The 19,648-nt window shown below is 34.7% G+C and overlaps 1 protein-coding gene across 1 annotated transcript; it reads right to left on the bottom strand.

Annotated features, from left to right (window-relative positions):
• Positions 1 to 820: 820 nt before the first annotated feature.
• On the bottom strand, positions 821 to 6,021 carry LOC128235061 (tRNA modification GTPase GTPBP3, mitochondrial-like). Its single transcript, XM_052949767.1, has 8 exons — positions 5,527 to 6,021; positions 5,120 to 5,255; positions 4,316 to 4,469; positions 3,949 to 4,021; positions 3,520 to 3,663; positions 3,146 to 3,311; positions 1,761 to 2,213; positions 821 to 1,072 (listed from the first exon to the last, which is right to left on the bottom strand). The coding sequence occupies exons 1-8, from the start codon at positions 5,903 to 5,905 to the stop codon at positions 838 to 840; spliced, it is 1,740 nt and encodes a 579-aa protein (XP_052805727.1). The 5' UTR covers positions 5,906 to 6,021; the 3' UTR covers positions 821 to 837.
• Positions 6,022 to 19,648: the final 13,627 nt, after the last annotated feature.

Genomic DNA, 19,648 nt, shown 5'->3' with positions numbered 1-19,648 from the left:
ACAAGAGATCTGAATCCACAATAATTCAATATAAAAAACACACGACAGAAACACTACCATTGATGATCAGTGTTTCAGGTATTAGTTTAAATATTCATAAACGATGCGAAGTTAAATGATACCACTTTCATTTTCTTATTAATTTGATTACTTCTAAAACATTACGGGCCACTACTTTGACCAATACATGTAAATAAATTAGGATATATACATTTATGTGCATTCGTACCATGCTACAATGTATAGTGTATGTTTCAACGGCAATATATATATATATATATATATATATATATATATATATATATATATATATATATATATATATATATATATATATATATATATATATATGAGGTCCGTGCAAAATGTATAGTAAAACTTGAATCCCGTGTCAGTGCAATACAATATACGGTACATATCGTCGAATTTAACGAATTATTATTTGAATTGTTAGATACATTTACTCGATTTTATATAAAACAAAATAAACGATGACGACTTCCATGTATAAATCTTGTGAATCATTGAACGGGATCCAGCATTCCTTAATAGTAAGATCGTAGCAAAATCTATGAATGATTCACGTATTACTTGTGTTGCATTAATTTCGTATGCTTTACCGGTTATATATTTCAACGAGAACGTACACATGTATATCTAGTTATGCGTACCAAATACCGATGTTCATAAGGATTATCTAAGCAGATATTTGGAATCAATTACTGTCTATATGTTTCAATGATACGCTGGAGAGGCACTGAATTACTTTAGTGCGTACTTCACGTCAAATATCTAGACTATATACAAACAACGCCATATCTACTAAAATCATGATTTTTATTTCCCAATACAAAAATCATGAAAAATCACATCCAATATATCTTCAGTTGTAATTCTCCCCGTCAGCTTGCCAATCTCTCTAAGCGCGCGTCTGAGGGACTCTGACTGGAGGACGATGTCTCCCCCGGGGCGCCCAGACCGAAAGTGATCTAGGTGAGCCACACAAGCCGTCAGATGTGCCCTGTGGCGGGCCTGCGTCAGACTCGGGTGACCAGATAGGGGGTTTCCGCACCTAAAATGGAAGTGTTATTGTTATGCCGAAAAAAGGTTATGGATAACGAATCTGAGAAAATCTAGCGTCGGCAACCGAGAAAAGAATCTTTATCTTAAGACAGAACGGTGTTATTTGTTCGATTACACGGTACATGTTTTCAAACAAGAAAGAGCCAAGTCAAATGTAGCAGCGCAAAACATGAACACAATGGGGCGATCATATCAACGTGTGTACGACAAGATATGGCAAGATCGAGAATTTCAGTTAAGTGTTATGTCCAGTTTTACAAATTAAATTGAACGTCGTGCTTTCAAAACCATGTTTGACCACAAAAGCACAACAGACTACTACTTTTGAAATATTCAGTCTTACTACACATAAATATCGTTTCGAAAATGCGATCGATTAAAACAAGATGCGTCTGTGGAAAGCAGGACAAAACCTCTCATGTTGACTAGGTGGACAAAATCTCCCACATCATTTTGACATGGTGGACAAACTATCCAGATGGTTTTGCGGATTTTTCCATCAAGTAAAAATGACATGGGAGTTTTTTTTCCATAGGATACTTTGTCAATCTCCAAAGACTGTGTATTACAATTATTGCCTCCTTCACATCTCCTGAATATCGCGTTTATACCATTCTTGAAAAAGAATGTCGAATCAGCGCAAATAAGATTATATGTAAATGAATATGTCTTCTCACATTTGTTCCACTTTCCGTGTTAGTGCCGTGACCAGCGCGTCCATTCCCTTCCCTGAAGTGCAGGAGATACAGTAGGTCGTTAAATCGCCCTCTGTTACTATGGGTACTCCGTTACCATGCTGTTCGTCAGCTTCCACAGTATTCGTTTGGACGGATCGTTCTTTACTTTGGCCAATTATGTTCTGAATATTTATTTCTTCTACAATGTCCAATTTGTTAAAAACAATGATATAATCTTTAAGAAATGATGAGGAATACGAGACCCTCTCATTCTTTTTAGATTTTGTTCTTACATCAAAAACATTATCCGGATGTTCTTCCTTATTGAAATCATTTAATCCCAGGGTCTCTATTTCATGTTGTATAAATTGGTACATATTTCTGAGCGGTTCCCTTTGTCCTTGTAGTCTGGAAATGTCGAATACAAGGACCTTAACGTCAGCCTGCTGAGCTCTGAAAAAGATAAGCCAATAACACTCCATCATGACACAGTTGGCCGGTTAGCATAGCGGTTAGCGCTAACCAAGGCTCAAATCGTATCACTAAGATCTCGAGTCTGAGTTTTTGACTTAAGACTAAAAAACAACGTACTTTAATTTTGTTTTAAAACTGCTCATACTCGAGCAATATTGGTCAAATTTGTTGTATCTGTTACAAATAATCTATTGTACAAGGCACGCATCTTTTGTCAACAATAGCTACAGTGAATCTTTTGAAGCACTTATATTTCTAAGCCTTGGACTCAACTCATACGAAAGACGTTAGTGAATATGGGCCCTGGGCGTATGTGAGATTGGTTTGTGGCTACCAAGCCGAGAATGTGGGTTTCAACCTGGTATTACGGTGTCCCCCACAACACAAGACGACACTCTCGCATTACATCGTGCCAACGAAAGGGTGATTAATATGATGCTGTGAGAACTTGTTTCACTATTGTACAAAATAAAGAAGTTTAAATTTAATCAGATTCAACCATCATTCAATATCTTGAACTTAATATACAGCGTACCACTAACGGTTGTCACCTCTAGTCCACTTTTCTGCATGTATTTTAGCCGGTTATAGGACTTAATACACGCGTCAAAATACATTGTCCATATGTAAGAGTAATGCATTCAACGGATTTTATAGAATGACGAATTGCTACGTTTTTGCAGGTCGGCGCCGACGACGAGGCCGACACAACGGCTACGACAATATCTCGACTAAAACAACAGCAAGTACTTTTACAGTATGAGCACCCAAAGCTACGTTTCACGAGTGGCGTAGCTTACACTTACTTACACTGAAATTAACATTTTTTCTTCTTATTATATGCCTAAAATGACAACTCACCTACAACAATAGCTGACCTCTAAGTGCTAAAATAACCCAAAATTGCGCACCTTTGTAAAGCCCTTCGTACGCCCTCTTTCTCCACCTTATCCTCTGTTTCGCGAAGCCCTGCAGTGTCGCTCAGCAGAACAGGGTATCCCCCTAAACTCACGTGCGTCTCGATGACGTCACGAGTGGTGCCTGCTACATCATTTACTATGGCAGCGGGACGCTGGCCTACAAGGTGAACACTTCATTGTTTTTAAAGCAACATTTTGTATGAGAAAGAATATTGCGGGATTTGAATCCAACATTCCTCATAGATGTTTTTAAGATGATGCCTCTATAATGCAGTTAATTTCGCAGACAAACATTTCGATATAAACATATATACATTCAATTATTCACTAAGTTTATGAGCTATCAAAGGGCTTATTCTCCTTACATATTGCATTCAGTAGACTACTCTTGCCGACATTTGGTTCTCCTATAATAGCCACATGGACGCCCTCTCTCAGCCTTTCTCCCTGTCGCTTGTCATCCAGGTGTCGCGCTATCTCATCATTTAACTTTCCTACCCTCGCGTGAACTGAAATAAAATTAAAATCTCATATAAGCCTTACATACAATGTTCAGTAGATTACATTTGAGAGTATAATGAACGTTCGGGGATGCTTGTTTTATAAATTGGACGTTTTTTCCTTTCTTATTTAACTGGCCATAGGAGACTTAACTTGTCACGAGTCTTACAATACCAAAACCATAAAAAATGGCATTCATTTATATGGATTAAGATTTCCATACCAAGGTGGTATAAACATCTAACAGATATATACCACACTAGACAAAACATGCCAAGATACACAATCTATACCTTGTTGTACAACTTCATCTTCAATATCTTGATCCTCACTGAAGTCAATGAAGGCCTCTAGATCAGCAACACTCTGGAAAAAGTTAAGTATTCAATAGTTAGGCTTCCCAAATTATCATTTTTTAAAACATATATCCCTCTCGAAAGCTATTTAATTTTGTAATAAATAACTTTAAATATAATAGTTAATGTTTCTGCAAAAAGACACAGCTATAAATGAATGTAGCACTTTCAGACAAACTTTGCTTTTGAACAAAAACTTTGTTATTTATGGAATTCATTTTTTCTTTGTAATTTCATAGTCTGACTTGTAGGCATTAGAAAAAACACATTTTTTGCAACACAAGGAATCAAACTTTGTGCAAACCTTGATAATATCAGTCCTCCACTGCTGGTAAAGGTGACCAAGATCTCCTTCCATCTGTCTGAGAGCCTGTCTTCTCTGAACTTCTGTCTCTGCATGAATTAGATCCCCTAAGCCTTCCACCTCTGTCAAATCCAACTTTGCATTTTGGAAAGCCCTGAATTAAATACCAGGTATAATATAATAAACGACAGGGCCACCATGAAGTAATTTCAATATTTTTTTTAATATTACTAGTTTAATAACTTTTGACATGACATCAAAAATGAATAGCTTTGAAAATATGCATGTTTTATAAAAATATTTTATGACTACAGCATTGTAAACCACCAAGTAAATATTTTAATGTATGAAATAAATAGAATATCATATCCATGTTTATTATATACAAAATTTATTAAACTCATTGACCAAAACTGATATTTACCTGCCAAGGCTTGCTAAATGGTCAATTCTAAGAAAATCATATTATAAATACTGTGTTGAATGACAACACATGTATTATCCCTTCTATACAAAATGGGGCCACCATAACACAAATACACAACCACAGATATTCAACATTTTCAGAAAGAATTTGGTCAGAAGAGCAATTCAGGATTTTGGTGATATATATATGTATATATATTTATATATGTATACACAAAATATATAGCATATGCATAAATACATTAAATTTGATTCTTTAAATGATAAAGAAAGGTCTTTGTTATACGCAATGTACATTTAGCACGGGCATATACATCATTATCAATAGGAGACAATTTCTCTCTGATATTACACAGAAACTGTGAAAGTGATTTAAACCTCTTAGTGAACTCTCCTGGCAGGGCTTGCCGACATCCAGGCACACCATGCAGAGCTCCAAGCAGTGCAGCAACAACAGCAGGGCCTCCATGTACCTGAAACTCAGCACTGTCCTCACCTGTAAAACTATGAGGCCCTGAAATAAACATACATTAACAAGTTAAACACTTGTTCATAGCATAACTTTGCAACAGTCATGAATATGTACATTGAACATCCATGCATCAGTTACTCAGCATCTTTATCTCTCCTTCCAGCAATTTATTTAATTCACTTTTGTTTCTTTTATATATGAAAACAATACCACACTCCCATCACTGAAAATAAAGGGCAAGTTATATGCTGGGACAGGGCAAAGCATGTATACATTTTTGTACATTTCTGTACAACTACATGTACGTATTTACCTTGAAAATACAAAACCAGTCCTTTGTCAATCACAATCCTGGTATTTGGGTTGACCAGCTTCCTGACCAATGCAAGTCTGGGGGCTGGCTTTTCCTTAAACTGTGCTATATTCTGCAACACTGACCATGTCGCTGGTCCTGAAACCCTCACAACTGCCACACCACACTTTCCATGTCCAGATGATAGGGAAAATATTGTAGAATCATGAGTGTAGTTTCCATTCACAGCATGACTATAGAACCTTGCAAGAACACACTTTTTATGCAGCGTCGGTGAAACTTGATTATTCAATAAAATCCATTGCTGACATCTTCGATATATTTTAAGATTTAATTTTGGCCAAAGTCTTAAGTATATATTACAAGGTGTGTTCATCATGAAAGATTAATGCACAAGTTTCCAATCTGTGTATCAATCAATAAGTATGTAAATTTTAGACTAAAGCTTCGAGAAAGCCAGCAAAAAGAGAAGTGTTGTGGTTTATTGCGGCTATATTGAAAATGGCCAAATTATTTCTAGGGGAAGTTAATCTTGCAAAATATATTTAGTCAAAACGTCCAATTTAATCGACGATTGAAAAAAATAATGTTGTCTCACAAGGTTTCCCCCCTTTGCATTAGATAGGTTTTGATACTGTCAATGCCACTGTATACCTCAGCAATATCACGGACCTATATTATACATTGAAATAATGTGCGTGTGCTCGTGTCTCCATTGACCATTTTAGGGGTCTAATGATCCGACTTCTACTTAGAACTACTGCTGCTGCTACAACAACTGCTACTGCTTGTTTTTCTACTATAGCACCACACTCGTGCTAGTGTCATTTCATTACTCCTCCTGCGAAAATCTTCTGCTTGGCTAATCGGATTTTACTACGTCTGCTCCATTAGCTGCTGTTTGCGCTGCTACACAATTTCTAGTGTTACTGTCAATACATTTTCCTTCAAACAGCTGCCTGCTGATGCTGCTATACCTGCCCTTACTGCTCTTGTTTCTTATGCTTCTACTGAAATCAATACAGATATGGTCGTTCTAAAATCTACTAAAATATATGTTAGTATCGACTTCAGTTGTTTTCCCATAGTAATGCTTATATTAGTGTGCGTTAGATTTAATCATTAAATGGGTTTTTTGAATATTTAATGTGTTTTTTTCTCACCTACACTGTACCTTCTAAATAACCAATTGACCTTTCTAATAACCAACTGGGTAAAGCTTATTTCTTCTCAGCTTGAAAAAAATGCTATTTTTCCTTTAGATGAATCGTTGTCGTTAATCGATTATTGTAAAAAGCAAAGCACTGCAGTAGACGTTTTCTGTTGTCATTCCAATAAGTCAGTGACGATGATATTCCTGGGGGAGAAGAAAACGTAGACAGCATGCATTAAACTCCTCTGTCATAAAACAAACATCTCATGTCCAGTCAACTAGCATTTATAGCCTTACGTAAAGTATATATATATATATATATATATATATTTATAACGGGCTTACATTCACAGACGCATAGAATAATATTTAATCAACTAAACACTATTTCTTTCATTGCAACATCTATCACCAATATAGACTCATTCTTCGTCGAAATATTAATCGACCTGTCACAATCCAAACCTTTTTATTTGGAAATACCCTTTACGACGATACTACAAACCGAACCATTTGTATCCATGTTCAAAAAGATATTCTCTTTATTTATGCGAGGCTTACCCGGGATTAGCTTGGTTTTGAGTAAAAAAACAACAGTCGATGTAGAAATAACCGTCTAAATCTTGATCCGAAATGATCAAGCAAGACATAATAAAGGAAAACATGTAATGAAATAAAATGTTAAATTGAAACATCACTTTTATTAACATATTCAGGTCAATTTTGATTTGATGTTATAAACACGTGAAGCTTTGTCATAATACTGGAATTGCATTACACCGGGCTTTGCAATTTCGTTTGTTAAAATTCTTTGGAATTGTCTTCAGATTAATCAGACGTAATCTAACGGCAATAAATTTTCCCCGATAGCAGCAACTCAACCCAAACAATAGTCTGAAAGCTTAATGGGATATCTTAGCCAAGCCTTGCATGTGCTGTTTTGCATAATTTGATATTCTAGAAGTCTCTAATACAAAAATCCAATTTATGACCTCGTTCCACCTTGGTGAAAGTAAGATAGTGAGGATGGCGGCCAAGAAGTTAAAAAGTTCAAATGTAACATATTCGTACAAAAACGTGCATGAACATGATATATAGTCGTAACTCATATCATTTTTTATTTTTAAAATGAAAGAAATGTGTAATTGTATATTAACCATATTGTAAAGACCACGCTAGGTTGTCGAGGTGTTGGCGGGGTAAAAAACATCAGTTAATTTTATGTTAATTTCAGCAATGTTTGTAATACAAAATATAAAAGATATTTGGTAGATAATATTACATCGAATGTTCGAGTGGTTGTTTTCGTCTGTACGGAAGCAGTTGTTTGAAAATTCAGCTTTAAAATTCAAGAAAAAAGTCAAGAACAGTATAATCATTTTTCTAATAAACGGTTATTTGTTTGTTTCCAAATGTATTTTTATTTAAACATATGCAACTTTTTATTAATATCAAATTATCATTTTTGGCAACATATCTTCTACATAGGTGATGCGTTTAGATTTGATCAAAGGGAAGCAATTACAATGGATTTTAAAAGTAGTTCTTAAAGATGATATTTTCACTCCGAAGGTTTCGTTTTTGCAGTGAAATATAACTTGATATTTTCATTGTTGTTATTTTACTGTTATACTCCGTATTTCATCGAAAAGTATGAATAAAATAAATACACACAGAAATTCGGTTGATAGAATGTTGATCCTTTATGCGTTTCTCTCACAGTCCCTATTTATGCCCCGATATACCTCAATTTACAAAACAATTTGTATAGTTCAAAATAGCCATGCTCTTTACTGTTCTATTAGTATAAGCTAAGACTACACACGACTGTTTGAGATTTATGCTGATGCAATGAGTAATTTGATAGCGATGTAATACTTTTTGGCACAATTTTTGTAAATATAGGACAAATAGAGGACTAATTGAGAGGTGAATCGTGACATTGAGAGCTCTCATTTACACTATCTCAGACACAATTTCCGCCAACCTATATTAGCGCGTGATCGTAAGGTATCGGGTGAATATGACCCAAACACATACGATCGTCTGTGACGTGACATTGCCATTAATCAAATCGGGAAACCAAAATGAATTATGATTCCGAATGTAATGGTCATACAGAGGACACAAAGCGTATATTTGTTAAATGTAAATTATAACAATAAGTTCATTTCTGATCCAAAATGAAAGCCAAAGCAAACTTAGTAAATCAAACTACCCAATGGGATAATTTGGTCGCCATCTTGGACGCCATTTTGAAAGTTTTTTTTCCGAAATTCCTTATTAATTCTTCAAGGTATATTAAAAAAATGAAATCAATATCAATGTCCACGCACATTTTTTACGAATATTTTGCAGTTTGACCTATTTGCGGCCGTCTTGGCTCTCATCTTCAAAACGTGTTTTCACCAAACGTCGCGAGGACATCAATGGAAAGCAAGGTTCTCGATTTCCACAGCCAGACTATTAGAGTCGATATTGCTACAAACTAAAGTGTGCCACTAAAACGACAATTGCCACAATCAGGCAGTCGTTTCCAGTTTCAGTCGATAGGCAATATAATCGCCCGATTAATATATCTCGGAAGCCTCACAGGCTCGGAAACAATTGCAAAATAATGCTAATTGGTTAATTATTATTGACGCTCTTTATATCACAAATGCTTCTGTAAAATGACTTGCATTTTATATGCAAAAGGACTAACATGTAAAATGCGAAACTATTACTACAGCATAATTGTGATTTTTGTTTTGTTAATTAACAAAGTACTGCAGCCGTATATGCAAGTAGCGTTAGTGGAGACAAACGGAACGCAGTTTACAGATTTAAATTGAGCCATTACTTTGATGCAGTTTCCCCAAACAATGGTGTGGATAAACATTGTCTAGATAAAACCGGATAAATTCAGGAAGGCCAAAAATATACCAGAAGCAATTGTTGCAAAGAAGGTTAAGGATGGCCATAAATACACAACTTATAATACAAAATAGATAGACTCTCTATCACATGGTTATTAAAGTCAACATTTGTCAAAAAGCCCAATAGGTATTATTAAACCAGTACATCTCGGCAAATTCCGATACAAATGTATCTAGTCTAGACTTGCGGTGCCCGAATAAATCAAACCTCCGGCAGATCTTTAATTGTTTATACTGGCGTTTTATTCTCCCTGAAAGTGCTTTTTTGCAAGTTGGTTTTGAGAAAGTTCAAGTTGTCACTCTTTCGTTGTTGATCTGATCTGCTTTATGCAATATGTTTACTGTACTGTAGTAGGACACCCAGATGGCAAAATCATAAAAGGTGTTCAGACAGATATACATGTACTCTTCACACTACTTATTTAAAAAAAATAAGTGTTTGCAAACAGATTATAGGACCGTGATCTGGTCTTGCATATCATGAAATAAAATTCTTAGATTACCTCAGGAATTAATGAAAATAATGCAAATACGCAATTTGAAGTTTCCTTTAGCTATTTACTTTAATATATCCATCAAAACAGATTCATAATTCAATGTGTAGGGTTCTTAAACTATAGAAGGAAACGAACACATGAATTAAAACTGAAGTCCATTTCACATAATGATATGAGTAGTTTTAATGGTATAATTACCCCACCCACGATAAACAAAACATCTTATGTTTCAGTTGAAAAAAAAATAAAATAAGATGTACTGTTTTAAAATGATTATGCGTTTTAATCATACATTTTTTGCAATGTTTTATGGTAAATATTGGACAAATAAAACACAAATTAATGATATAGATAGTTACTTACAAAAGCATTTATTTTCTATCAAACATTATTGAAAATATTTGGGCAAATTATTTAAAAAAAAATACTAAAATGTTTTTGTCGAATTTTAAACCATTTTTTTTATTAAAGTTTGGCCATTTGAGACTCAAATGCATGATTTAAATGTTTGTAGCAGTTATGCAAACAGTTTTAAGGGCCTTCCAAAGTTCAAAAGTGGATGGGGATCGAAGGCCAAAAATTAAAATGTTCCAAAAGTCAATGGTTTAATTAGATTTGAGAAACAATCATTTTTAGGAGTAAAAATATATACAAGGATTTAAGGATATAAGGACTTTTCCAATTTTAAGAAATATTTTTTTTTCCAGATTTTGGACCAAAAAGCATTTGCATTTTTTTTCCGGAAATTCTGTCGACAATATAAATATACTTTGGTGTCCAAATGTCCAAGACTACCAAACCAAAAATTTCTTGTGGGTTCTTGGTGATATTTTTCAAAGAAGATATTCAACAAAACAATAAAAACAGAATATAAAATGCATTACAAATTTCTTTCTTAAATTCACCACACAAGAAATGTTTGATTGGGAAGTGTTGACTATTTCGACTTAAAAACATGTTCATTTTGTATAAAGATATTCCCGAATGCGTGTAAATACTTTTGATTGAGAAACTTATAAAATCTTCTTTCGTAATATTCGCTCAACTCCTTATTACACATACATATGTTACAATGGATGTATGCATTATGCTTGCCAAATATTTATCTTCAAAACAATATAAGGAATGAAATTTTTAAACTCTTGGATGTTCCGGTATTTCAAACAACTTTTGTACTATTTAAGGCCCTTAAATTACTTACTGACAAATTTAGTAAATATGTTTTGTATGTTTGTTTTCCAAATTTCTACAATTATAAGTGTTATTCAATATAGATAATTCAACTATGATTAAGTTTAATGTACTTCTGAATGCAAACCATTGGCATTTTAATAAAAATGTTCATGTTTCTCAATTGCTGTATTATCACAGCTACAAGTATTGTCCGTAAATACACTACGGACACATTTCCGGATGCCATTTTACCCAATAAGCTATGTTGGTCATATAAACGCAGCGTTTCCAGACTGAGAACTGAGTATCCGTAAGAAATCCTGACAAGGTTTAGGTAGTCTTTGCTTTTTGGGGGTTGTCTGCGCGCGGTGGCCTTGGGAAGTCCTCGAGGGTCATAGAGTAGTTGTGGGATGTTTATTGGTGGTTGTGTAATGTCACTGGGTAGTCCGGGGATGTCCTAGGGTCATGAGATGTCCTTGAACAATCCTGGGGTTGTATTTGACTAGTTCTTGGGTATCCTTTGGTAGTTATGGAGTGTCATTGGGAAGTTATTGGTGGTCTTAAAGTAGCTCTGAAATGGCCTGGGTAGTTCTAAGGTGTTATTGGGTAGATCTGGAGTGTCACTGGGTAGTCATGTTGTGTCAGTGTGTTCTTTTAAATAGTCTTGGGGTGTCCTTGGGTAGTTGTAAGGTGTCCTTAGGTGGTTCTGGTGCGGCCCAGTGTAGTTCAAGAGTTTCGTTGATTACTTTTAACCTGTTATTTAGTATTCTAGGTGTGTCCTTGGGTACTCTTGGGGCATTCTTGAGTACATGTAGTCTTTGAGTGTCCTTGAGTATTTATGAGATGTCCTTGTGTAGTCCTGGCATGTCCGTGGGTAGTCATGGGATGTCCTTGGGTATTTCAATGCGTTCATTACTTGTTCTGGATGTCATTGTGTAGTTCTGGAGTGTCTTTGCACACTTTTCAAGTGTTCTCATGTTGTCTTGGGGTGTCCATGGGTACTCCTGGGCTGTCCTTTGGTAGTCCTGTAGTGTTCTTTGGTAGTGTGTTTCACACCAGGTATATCTGGTTGACTACCTTAAAGTCGTCTTTTGACGCTGGTCTCCTACTACTGCTAGACGGATGTGCAATTAGACGTAAACTAATGCCATATAGCTAGACACATCCTTTTACTTTTGGATCAGACTGCAATAAATCAGGTTTTAAGCACAGTTTCACTGCGACTATATTAACATCATTCACATATGTTTTAATACTTTTTCCCTACCAGGCCGAGCTTCGTTTCTGCGAAGCTTTTTCCCTAGTTTTAAGAAATACAACAACTGCACTTTTGAGGGCCGCGAATCATGGATTCACATGACCGTCTTATGATTACTGATGTCCTTGTTGTTCGAACACGTTCGCTGAGCCAATCGTTTCCCTGCAGGACATATAAATTATACATTTTTTTGTAATAGAATGAAGAAATCGATTTTGTGAATTTCTGTTAGCCATTTCACAATTTAAATTAAGGGTATTACAAGTACAAGTACATGAGTTGCTTCGAATAGCCTATAATATGACATTATCTAAACTGCCAATTTATTACTAAGACATTTAACAAGGCAAGAATCTACACATATCATATCATCACTACATACTGTATTGAATGTCGAAATACATTTTCTATATTCTTCGCTATGTTTTGTTGTCCATTACACTTGATTTGTTTTTAACCCGACCAGACTTCACACAAAATGTAAGACAGATCAGAATCCTAGCAATAACGTTTCGGTTATCGTGATAGTGATAATTTCTGTCATTTTTACGGGAACACCGCGACCTGTTGTTTTCACGTCACACGACCATTCAATCGGCTAATGGTGAGATTGAGATATTGACAATCAACCCGACAAATGTAAACACTGTAAGGATTGTTTTACTGCGTCAAGAATGTATGCTTTGTCATTTTGTTATCAGATCAAAGAGAAAAAAAACATTTTACAATTTTGCATGTAAATCAAACAATAAATACCCACCACATGGGTTTCCTTTCATTTGAACAAAATTATTATCTAACATACATTTGTACAGTCTAACACATTATTTACATTATTCCATGCTAGCCAATTTAACTAATCATCTTTGCTCTTCTGGTTTCTGTTTTTGCTCTTTTCGCTAATAAAACATACTATTTTAGCTTATCAAAATAAAGGACCACATGAAGAGACAATTCTATCTCAATTGGAACAATAATGAAGCTTTTATTCCTAACCTTTAATGATAGTTAGCGCAGACAATATTCTTCTCAGCATTTGTAAACGCACAAAAGATATAACATTGAGCTCATTCATTCACATCCTCACTGTTAAGATTCCCATCGAAATCGATTGGTATAAGCCATTTTGCTGGCAAAGCAGTAAAATTTAATGTGTATATTAGATCAAAACCTCCAGAGACGTATGAAAAGTATTGTATATGTGGATATGATCCTTCAATATCATGACCGTTCTGATATCTCCAGACCATACTTTTATAACATCCATGTATCACTGTTATGGCCGCGACCTTGGAATCATCTCTCAATCCATTGAAAGAGGTTTTTGCAAAATATCATTGAAAACAACTTTGTATCAGATAATATTATAAATCATATGTGAACTTACAACAATGCAATATACACAGCAATTTAATGCTACACAAACAGGAATAATCATGTTTGCACGAGCTACTTTAGGGCATACAACAACCCAGAAGTATTTTGTTGCGGGCAAAAAAAATGTATGAATATTTTACTAAGATCGGAAGTTGGAAATTAGTTTTAAAATGTTTACTGCAGGCGCCAAATTTTGAACAAGATGAATTGCAAGATAAGGTTGCGCAAACAATTGAAAAGCATGTCACTCACACGCTTTTGTGCGATTTCTCAAACGCATTCGATCTTGCTATGGACTGGAATATTTACAGGACACTTCCGTCTCTGATCTTCGCTGCTCTTCATCACTGGTGTTATCTCATGTTGTAATTATACTTAAAAATACATTTTACTGGTATCATGTCTAGAGTGTTTATTGACTGGAATGTGTCGTTCCGTTTTCATCAGAATGGTGAATGCAAACATTACTCCTCTTTGTGCACCGCAATCCTATTATGTTTAGATGATATTGTGTATTGTGTTCACGAAACAAGTTAGTATGCCAAAAAATTCAATATTTATTAGTATAGTATTTCGGATGTTTTACTAGACCTTTTAAGATGAATTTATTGCATTTGTCACTGTATGAAATGAAGACATACCAAAGTGTGGTCCTTAAAAAATTTATGAGTACAAATGATAAACCAGTTAAAATCGTACATGCATATTGTGTAGAGTATCATTCACATTAACAGCAATCATCTATAGACCCGTTTGATATATAAGACAATCGTTTCATGCCTATACATGTCCGGGATGTTTCTAAGAAGCTTCATTTAATATAAAGAAGCTTACTGCTTCGTTGATGAAAGTTATTAAAGCTTATTCTTTTCTAGCAGCACACAATTTTACCTAGTTTTGCTCAAAGTCGCTGCAAATACTAATACAGAGTTTCGCAAATGATGGCGGGGTAAAAAAAAACATCAGTTAATTTTATCTTAATTTCAGCAATGTTCGTAGTACAAATTCAAACGGTTTAAAAAGATATTTGATAAATAATATTACATCGAATGTTCGAGTGGATGTTTTCGTCTGTACGGAAGCAGTTGTTTGAAAATTCAGCTTTAAAATTCAAGAAAAAAAGTCAAGAACAGTATAATCATTTTTCTCATAAACGGTAAGTTGTTTGTTTCCAGATATATTTTTATTTGAACATAAGCAACTTTTTATTAATATCAAATTATCATTTTTGGCAACATATCTTGTTCATATGTGATGCGTTTAGATTTGATCAAAGGGAAGTAATTACAATGGATTTTAAAAGTAGTTCTTAAAGATGATATTTTCACTCCGAAGGCTTCGTTTTTGCAGTGAAATATAACTTGATATTTTCATTGTTGTCATTTTACTGATTTACTCCGTATTTCATCGAAAAGTATGAATGAAATAAATACACACAGAAATTCGGTTGAAAGAATGTTGATCATTTATGCGTTTCTCTCACAGTCCCTATTTATGCCCCGATATACCTCAATTTACAAAACAATTTGTATAGTTCATGCTCTTTACTGTTCTATTAGTATAAGCTAAGACTACACACGACTGTTTGAGATTTATGCTGATGCAATGAGTAATTTGATCGCGATGTAATACTTTTTGGCACAATTTTTGTAAATATAGGACAAATAGAGGACTAATTGAGGGGTGAATCGTGACATTGAGAGCTCTCATTTACACTATCTCAGACACAATTTCCGCCAACCTATATTAGCGCGTGATCGTAAGGTATCGGGTGAATATGACCCAAACACATACGATCCTCTGTGACGTGACATTGCCATTAATCAAATCGGGAAACCAAAATGAATTATGATTCCGAATGTAATGGTCATACAAAGGACACAAAGCGTATATTTGTTAAATGTAAATTATAACAATAAGTTGATTTCTGATCCAAAATGAAAGCCAAAGCAAACTTAGTAAATCAAACTACCCAATGGGATAATTTGGTCGCCATCTTGGACGCCATTTTGAAAGTTTTTTTTCCGAAATTCCTTATTAATTCTTCAAGGTATATTAAAAAAAATGAAATCAATATCAATGTCCACGCACATTTTTTACGAATATTTTGCAGTTTGACCTATTTGCGGCCGTCTTGGCTCTCATCTTCAAAACTTGTTTTCACCAAACGTAGCGAGGACATCAATGGAAAGCAAGGTTCTCGATTTCCACAGCCAGACTATTAGAGTCGAGATTGCTACAAACTAAAGTGTGCCACTAAAACGACAATTGCCACAATCAGGCAATCGTTTCCAGTTTCAGTCGATAGGCAATATAATCGCCCGATTAATATATCTCGGAAGCCTCACAGGCTCGGAAACAATTGCGAAATAATGCTAATTGGTTAATTATTGACGCTCTTTATATCACAGATGCTTCTGTAAAATGACTTGTATTTTATATGCAAAAGGACTAACATGTAAAATGCGAAACTATTACTACAGCATAATTGTGATTTTGCGTTAGTGGAGACAAACGGAACGCAGTTTACAGATTTAAACTGAGGAGCCATTACTTTGATGCAGTTTCCCCAAACAATGGTGTGGATAAACATTGTCTAGATAAAACCGGATAAATTCAGGAAGGCCAAAAATATACCAGAAGCAATTGTTGCAAAGAAGGTTAAGGATGGCCATAAATACACAACTTATAATACAAAATAGATAGACTCTCTATCACATGGTTATTAAAGTCAACATTTGTCAAAAAACCCAATAGGTATTATTAAACCAGTACATCTCGGCAAATTCCGATACAAATGTATCTAGTCTAGACTTGCGGTGCCCGAATAAATCAAACCTCCGGCAGATCTTTAATTGTTTATACTGGCGTTTTATTCTCCCTGAAAGTGCTTTTTTGCAAGTTGGTTTTAAGAAAGTTTAAGTTGTCACTCTTTCGTTGTTGATCTGATCTGCTTTATGCAATATGTTTACTGTACTGTAGTAGGACACCCAGATGGCAAAATCATAAAAGGTGTTCAGACAGATATACTCTTCACGCTACTTATTTTTTTTTTTAAAATAAGTGTTTGCAAACAGATTATAGGACCGTGATCTGGTCTTGCATATCATGAAAGAAAATTCTTAGGTTACCTCAGGAATTAATGAAAATAATGCAAATACGCAATTTGAAGTTTCCTTTAGCTATTAACTTTAATATATCCCTCAAAACAGATTCATAATTCAATGTGTAGGGTTCTTTAACAATAGAAGGAAACGAAAACATGAATTAAAACTGAAGTCCATTTCACATAATGATATGAGAAATTTTAATGGTATAATTATCCCACCCACGATAAACAAAACATCTTAAGTTTCAGTTGAAAAACATAGAATAAGATGTACTTTTTTAAAATGATTATGCATTTTAATCATACAATTTTTGCAAGGTTTTATGGTAAATATTGGACAAATAAAACACAAATTAATGATATAGGTAGTAAATTACAAAAGTATTTATTTTCTATCAAACATTATTGACAATATTTGGGCAATTTACTCAAAAAAATACTAAAATGATTTATGTCGAATTTTAAACTATTTTGTATTAAAGTTTGGCCATTTGAGACTCAAATGCGTGTCACAAGGGAGTGCTAAATTTTCAAAATGCATGATTTAAATGTTTGTAGCAGTTATGCAAACAGTTTTAAGGGCCTTCCAAAGTTCAAAAGTGGATGGGGATCGAAGGCCAAAAATTAAAATGTTCCAAAAGTTAATGGTTTAATTAGATTTGAGAAACACTCTTTTTCAGGAGTAAAACATATATAAGGATTTAAAGATATAAGGATTTTTCCAATTTTAAGAAATATTTTTTTTCTTCAGATTTTGGACCAAAATGCATTTGCATTTTTTTTCGGAAAAGTGTGTCGACAATATAAATATACTTTGGTGTCCAAATGTCCACGACTACCAAATCAACAATTTACTTTTGGTTCTTGGTGATATTTTTCAAAGAAGAAAGATATTCAACAAAACAATAAAAACAAAATATAAAATGCATTACCTAGGTACAGAAATACAAATTTCTTTCCAAAATTCACCACACAAGACATGTTTGATTGGGAAGTGTATTTTGACTCAAAAACATGCTTATTTTGTATAAAGATATCCCCGAAATGTTGCAAATACTTTTGATTGAGAAACTGATAAAATCTTCTTTCGTAATATTCGCTCAACTCCTTATTACACCTACATATGTTGCAATGGATGTATGCATTATGCTTGCCAAATATTTAACTTCTAAACAATATAAGGAATGAAAATTCTAAACATTTTGATGTTTTGGTATTTCAAACAACTTTTGCAATATTTAAGGTGTTTTTCTGACAGATTTAGTAAATATGTTTTGTGGACACTTATCTTGTTTGTTTTTTCCCCAAAATACTACAATTATAAATGTTATTCAATACAGATAATACAACTATGATTAAGTTTAATGTACTTGTAAATGCAAACCATTGATAGATAGATATTTTATTTCCTCCATAAATGGAGAGCATAACATATATACAACAGGTTTAGTTGGTACCAAAGTACAATACAAATGTCAAATAATGCATGGTTCTATGTACACAACAATGGACAAAATATAAACATACAAAATAAATGAACTGGTGTCTTTTAAATTTGAGGGATGAATACACCTATACGTGCAAGGTCAGTGAAGATAACTACTCAATTATCACAACTAAGATATAAATGAGTAATTGCCCGAGGTGTTTGGTTTATTTGTTTATAATTGCAGGGTTTTGGAACCTAGTAACGAAAGCGAAATTCTAAATTCCATACTGCATAAGGGGAATCAAACGTAAACGATTTAATTTAAATATGCGTTTTGGGGGTGTTCTATGCGCGGTGGCCTTGGAAAGTCCTGGAGGGTCATAGAGTAGTTGTGGGATGTACATTGGTAGTTTTGTATTGCCACTGGGTAGTCCTGGGATGTCCTAGGGTCATTGGATTTCCTTAAACAATCCTGGGGTATCGTTGACTAGTTCTGAGGTATGCTTTGGTAGTCATGGAGTGTCATTGAGCAGTTAATGGTGGTCCTAAAGTAGCCCTGAAATGGCCTGGGTAGTTTTAAGGTGTTGGGTAGTTGGAGTGTCATTGGGTAGACCTGTTGTGTCACTGTGTTCTTTTAAGGTGTTTTTGAGTAGTCTTGGGGTGTCCTTGGATAGTTGTGAGGTGTCCTTAGGTGGTTCTGGTGCGGCCCAGTGTAGTTCAAGAGTTTCGTTGTGTACCTTTAACGTGTTATTTGGTATTCTAGGTGTGTCCTTGGGTACTCTTGTGGCATTCTTAAATAGTGTTTTGGTGTCCTTGAGTATTTATGTGATCTCCTTGTGTAGTCCTGGCATGTCCGTGGGTATCCATGGGGTGTTCTTGGGTAGTTCAATGCAATTTCTTCTCCGGATGTCCTTGTGTAATTCTGGAGTGTCTGTGCGCACTTTTCAAGTGTTCTCATGTTGTCCTGGGGTGTCCATGGGTAGTCACGGGCTGTCCTTGGGTAGTACTGGGGTGTCCTTTGGTAGTCCTGTAGTGTCCTTTGGTAGTACTAGGGTGTTTCACAAAGGTATATCTGGTTGACTACCTTAAACTCGTGTTTTAAAGCCGTTTTTGACGCTTGGTCTCCTACTACTGCAAGGGGAATGTGCAGTTAGATGTAAACTAATGCCATATAGCTAGACACATCCTTTTACTTTTGGATCAGACTG

Source organism: Mya arenaria, chromosome 5, assembly GCF_026914265.1.
Source record: "Mya arenaria isolate MELC-2E11 chromosome 5, ASM2691426v1".
Classification (NCBI taxonomy): Eukaryota; Metazoa; Mollusca; class Bivalvia; order Myida; family Myidae; genus Mya; species Mya arenaria.
Note: the sequence above shows the minus strand (reverse complement) of the source record. Positions and strands in the feature narration are given on the sequence as shown.

What these genes read in the sequence shown, in the direction of transcription:
- LOC128235061 (XM_052949767.1), bottom strand. Translation starts at nt 5,905, where the DNA reads ATGATGAACACACCTTGTAATATATACTTAAGACTTTGGCCAAAATTA. An exon ending in TAGTCTACTGAATGCAATAT is followed by an intron (nt 3,312 to 3,519) that starts GTAAGGAGAATA and finishes TTCACCTTGTAG; the next exon opens with GCCAGCGTCCCGCTGCCATA. An exon ending in ACACGGAAAGTGGAACAAAT is followed by an intron (nt 1,073 to 1,760) that starts GTGAGAAGACAT and finishes CTTCCATTTTAG; the next exon opens with GTGCGGAAACCCCCTATCTG.